We start from the raw sequence: 5,000 nt of genomic DNA, 5'->3' as shown, positions 1-5,000 counted from the left end.
CAGGAGGTCCACCAAGTCAGCTCCTTACCTAACCCTCCGTCTGTTTCCATGGCAACATGTCCTGATTCTGTGGCGGGCCCGCTTGCCTCAGAGGACCGCGCCGCTTCCTCCTGACTGGCATTCGCAGACGCCTGTAGGCTCCGCCTCCTCTGCCACACCTCCTCTCCCTCCTCCCCCTCCTCCTCCTCAATAGCCTGTCCTGATTGGCGGCATGCGGTGGCCCCTCCTTCATCAGCGACATTCTTGGTTGACGGTGTGGCCTCTGTTACATCACTTCCCCTTGGTTCTTCTGATGTCTCTGCCTCCGCGGATCTGTTCTCTGATGCTTCTTCTGTTTTCTCATCTCCCTTCTGCACCTAAAACAAATACAATACAATAATGACCAGAGGACACATTAACAACGACTACAGTAAATGCACAAATGGGTTAAACAATAAGCAAATTAACAGATTCATATTTGCTAACATCACATAGCGGACATCTGAAGAACCTACAAACGTGTTTCAATAAGTACATATAAGTGAAGCTAAGAACATTCACAAAGTCAAGACCTATAGAGAATATAATCACAAGAAGGCTGATCATTTAAGACACAAGGCTTTGGTATTACCAGGCGACAATTCAACTTTGTTGTCATTTGCATAGCACGTTATTTTTTATGTGCTAAAGTATCTGTTGAGATCTCTTGTTGGCCTAAACTCAGAGATGTGAGCTGACCTGTGCAGTGGAGGCTTCAGCCCGGGGGCCCGGTGAGGCCCCTCCATTGGCCCCTGCTGCTGCCTCCTCCGCTCTGCTCTCCTCCGCTCCGTCCTCTCCTCCGCTCTCTCTCTGTGTCTCTCCGGTCTCAGGCGCTCCTGCCACTCCTCCTGCTGCGGCACCTCCTCCTGCTGCCTCTGCACTCGCCCCCCGCCGCCGAGGTCTCCCCTTCCTCTCTCTCCGACGCCTTCGTCTTCGTCGTCGTCGTCATCGTCTTCTTCGCTTCCTCACTTTGCTCCTGTTCCTGCGTCTGCGCCGAGGAGGCCTGTCCCTCCGCTGCCGCTAGCGCTGGGGCTGGTGCTGCCGCAGGGGCCGACGCTGCTGCTGCTGCGGCCGCTGGCGGCGCCCCGTTGGTCAGGGCCGGCGGGTGGGCATCGGCCGCGCTGCTGCTGCTGCGGGAGGCGGCCCCCTCTTCGTCCTCGTCGGAGTCGATGTGCAGCATGGCGTTGAGCCGCGTGTCCGTCGGGAAGCTGGAGCGCAGCTTGGGCGAGGCGGCCCCCAGGGGCCTCTCTCCGGGCCCCTTGGGGGCCTCGATGGCGTCCAGGTAGTCGTTGAGGGACACCTGCCGGTGGGTGTGACCGCCGAGGGCCTCGTCGGGGGAGTCCGGCCCACCGTTGGCACCCGTCCGGAGCTCGCGCAAGCGGTCATCGTCAGATCCGTTGCCGTTGTGGAGGGCGTCGGCGTGGAGGGAGCCCTCGGAGCCGGTGGGGGAGGGGCCACGGAGGAGGCGGGAGGAGGAGGCGGGGTGAAGGATGTCCTCGTCGTCAGATGGGCTCCCCGGGTCCCCGTTCATGGAGGAGGCGCCGAGTATAGAGCCCACGAGATCTGGAGACATGAAGTTGGGTTGGGTAAGTGTGTGTGTGTAGCAAACTGCAAGAAATCTCTCTCTCTCTCTCTCTCTCTCTTACACACTCACACACACACACACACACACACAGACACACACACACACACACACACACACACACACACACACACACACACAGACACAGACACAGACACACACACACACAGACACACACACACACACACACACATACACACACACACACACAGACACAGACACTCCTCTTCCCCGCTCACCTTCATGTCCTGTAGTGATCTCCACTCTGAACTGAAGCTGGCCGCTGACCTGTTCTGTGGGCAACCGCCGACACAGGGTATAGCTCACGGGCTGGTCTCTGTGTAACACACACACACACACACACACACACACACACACACACACTGTTAATTCCTTAGGACAAGTGCACAGCCCGAGGAGTTGAAGTAAAGTACCAAAATGTGTGCTTGTCAATAAACCCAAGAAAGCTTTAGAGTGTTGAAGAGAATGAAGATATTCCAATTCATCCACAGAGTCACTTTGTTTCTTTCTGCTTCGGCAGCAATTTGCTTACTACAGCACTTTATTATACAGTACAGTAGATTATTCAAATTCACATTGCATAGCGAAACATTCACTTCATTACACTAGATCAGTGGTCCCCAAACTACGGCCCGCGGGCCGAATACGGCCCGCCACTTCATTTTGGGTGGCCCCCCAAAACATGTCCGTGGTAAATAGCATCTGGCCCGCATGGGAGTACGACATCGTCAAACTAAAACCTCCGTAATTTCCCCCATCCATTCTCTATGGCGAGTCTTAAAGGAGAATTCCGGTGTGATATTGACCTAAAGTGTATTGAAACATGATAACGAGTGTGAACGTATGTCTCATAGCCCATCTCGGCTTGTCCCCTGCACTCCAAAATCTGGCGCTAGTTAGCCGATGCTACCAACAGCTTTTTCAATAGTGGTGCTTCGGCATCAGGCTAGCCCATGCAATAAATCACTGTTTAACACCCATTTACGAGGCTCCATGTATCTCCACACTTCATTGGTAGACTTCCGAGGGCCCTGACATTTAAAACGAGACATTGAGAACTTTGAAAAAGCACTGGTAGTTTACTTGGATTCCAGTTGCTGCTACTGGAAGAAACTGGAATCCATGCATTTCCACTGAATTATTTTTGGAATCTGATCCCTTATCATACCTGTTCATTCTTACTCGTTGCTCGACTTATCGTGACTAAATTCAAGATGGCTGCAAATGCTAAACTTCGTGAAGATACAGTCTGTATAAATCGTCTTGTAAGTAAACTACAAGTTCATTTTTCAAAATGAAGTGTGGAGATACATTGAGCCTCGTAAATGGGTGTAAAACAGTGATTTATTTGCATGGCTAGCCTGATGCCGAAGCACCACTATTGAAAAAGCTGTTGGTAGCATCGGCTAACTAGCGCCAGATTTTGGAGTGCAGGGGACAAGCCGAGATGGGCTATGAGACATACGTTCACACTCGGTATCATGTTTCAATACACTTTAGGTCAATATCACACCGGAATTCTCCTTTAACAGTACACATGTAATAATCTTTTTGTCCACTGGTGGTTGTTTTGGCGCTGTTTCGCGTTTGCCATCGAAAACGGAATGAAATGTAGACCTACCTGCAAACAATGTAAGAGGCCTATGCTGACTGCATCAGTGCTCAAAGTATTCTACAAGTTTATCAATTAATTGTTAATAACTAACTAACTTCTATTCAAGTCATATTTCTGGGACTTGCTGGGATATTTTTTTCTATATTTTATTCACTCGTTCAAATGTTCATACAAATTCACAAAGTTCTCATCAGGTGAGTGAAAGTGGTCATTTCAGATGTTTTTGCCAGCACTTCATAAAACTCTCATAGTTTGACAACTTCAAATTATTTGTAGGATATTGCTTGTTCACAACTTGTGAGCTGTGTATGCAAAGACACAGAGTTCAGAGTTCACACATTTTGAATAAAATACACTTTTGGGACTCCCTGCTAATACTTTTGGGAATGCTATTTTTTATTAGTATTATTTAATTTGAGCTACATTTTACACTGATATGGCATGCTTGCAATATAAACACAGCTAACAATGGTATTCAATTGCAGTAGCCTATGATTAAATGTAATGGAATATTCAACTAAGGTAGACTGCTGTTGTTCACAGCACTAAGCTATTTATGGTTACTAATATACTCCGAGTCTTTGGCCCTCTCTTAGAGCCAGGCATAGTGAGCTGGCCCTCAGAAGAAAACGTTTGGGGACCACTGGTCTAGCGCACATGCACAAATACAATGGGTGAGGATGGTGAGCTGTGATCTGAAATCTCACTCTCTGCTGTCCAACTGTGTGAGTGCACAGTATGTATGTATGTGTGTGCGTGTGTGTGTGTGTGTGTTTGTGTTCTCACCCTGAGGTGTGTCTCTCCAAGAGTCTCTGCACAGGGATGGTCAGCTGACCAAGAAAGCGCTTGATGATTGGGCGACTTTTGGCAAACTTGTCCTTGACCTCAATTTCCAAAACATCCGTCATAAGAGCCACAAACGTATACTTCTGTGCGAGACAGAGAGGAAGACTTAATCATATGCTTGTATTCACATTTGTCTGTAAATCCGTGTATGCATGCATGTTTGTTTCTGTGTGTGTGTGTGTGACTGTATCAGTGTGTGTGTGTGTGACAGAGTGTGTGTGTGTGTGTGTGTGTGTATGTGTATGTGTGTGTTTTTGTGTGTGTGTGTCTATGAGTGAGGGTGTGTGTATGTGAGGGAATGTGTGTGTGTGTGTGAGAGTGCGTGTGCATGTGAGAGAGAGAGTATGTGTGTGTGTGCTGACCTCTCCATGCCACACAGGGTTGGTGGTGTTGGTGATGATGGAGGCTCTCCTCTCCTGGCCGTGGTGGGTGAAGGTGGGGAAGTTGCCTCTCTTCCCCGGCTGAATGGACATCTTCAGATAGGGGTCAGGGTTGAAGAACATGCCCTTTTTCAGGCCCTGGGCACGGATGTCTGTGTGTGTGTGTGTGTGTGTGTGTGTGTGTGTGTGTGTGTGTGTGTGTGTGTGTGTGTGTGTGTGTGTGAGAGAGAGAGAGATAAAGAGAGCGAGAGAGACTGAACATATTCAAACAGAAATGCACAGATGGCTAGAGTGCTACATACAGATACATCATTGCAACTCTCTGCTCCTCTTCCTACCCCTCCCTCTCTGTCACACACAAAGCCATGCACACACGCACACACACGCACACACACAAATCCTATGTGCAAGCATTAACTGTAGCACTGTAGCACTGTAAAAAGCATGCATGTGACAGTCAATGTAGTAGCAAATACTGACCACAGGGTGGCAGCATAGCTCAAAAATGGCCTGACAAGAACATGGCATACTACAGTTA

At 49.1% G+C, this 5,000-nt stretch overlaps 1 protein-coding gene across 1 annotated transcript in view; it reads right to left on the bottom strand.

The window, feature by feature from the left end:
- hecw2b (HECT, C2 and WW domain containing E3 ubiquitin protein ligase 2b) overlaps positions 1–5,000 on the bottom strand; it is a 48,307-nt gene that overhangs the window by 18,999 nt on the left and 24,308 nt on the right. Inside the window, exons 9-14 of the mRNA XM_042081641.1 lie at positions 4,445–4,555; positions 4,023–4,165; positions 1,840–1,937; positions 988–1,581; positions 718–893; positions 29–356 (exon numbers count right to left, since the gene is read on the bottom strand). Of these exons, the coding sequence (XP_041937575.1) occupies positions 29–356; positions 718–893; positions 988–1,581; positions 1,840–1,937; positions 4,023–4,165; positions 4,445–4,555 (1,450 nt within the window). The remainder of the gene's footprint in view (positions 1–28; positions 357–717; positions 894–987; positions 1,582–1,839; positions 1,938–4,022; positions 4,166–4,444; positions 4,556–5,000) is intronic.

This window comes from Alosa sapidissima, chromosome 23 (assembly GCF_018492685.1).
Source record: "Alosa sapidissima isolate fAloSap1 chromosome 23, fAloSap1.pri, whole genome shotgun sequence".
Taxonomy (NCBI): Eukaryota; Metazoa; Chordata; class Actinopteri; order Clupeiformes; family Clupeidae; genus Alosa; species Alosa sapidissima.
Note: the sequence above shows the minus strand (reverse complement) of the source record. Positions and strands in the feature narration are given on the sequence as shown.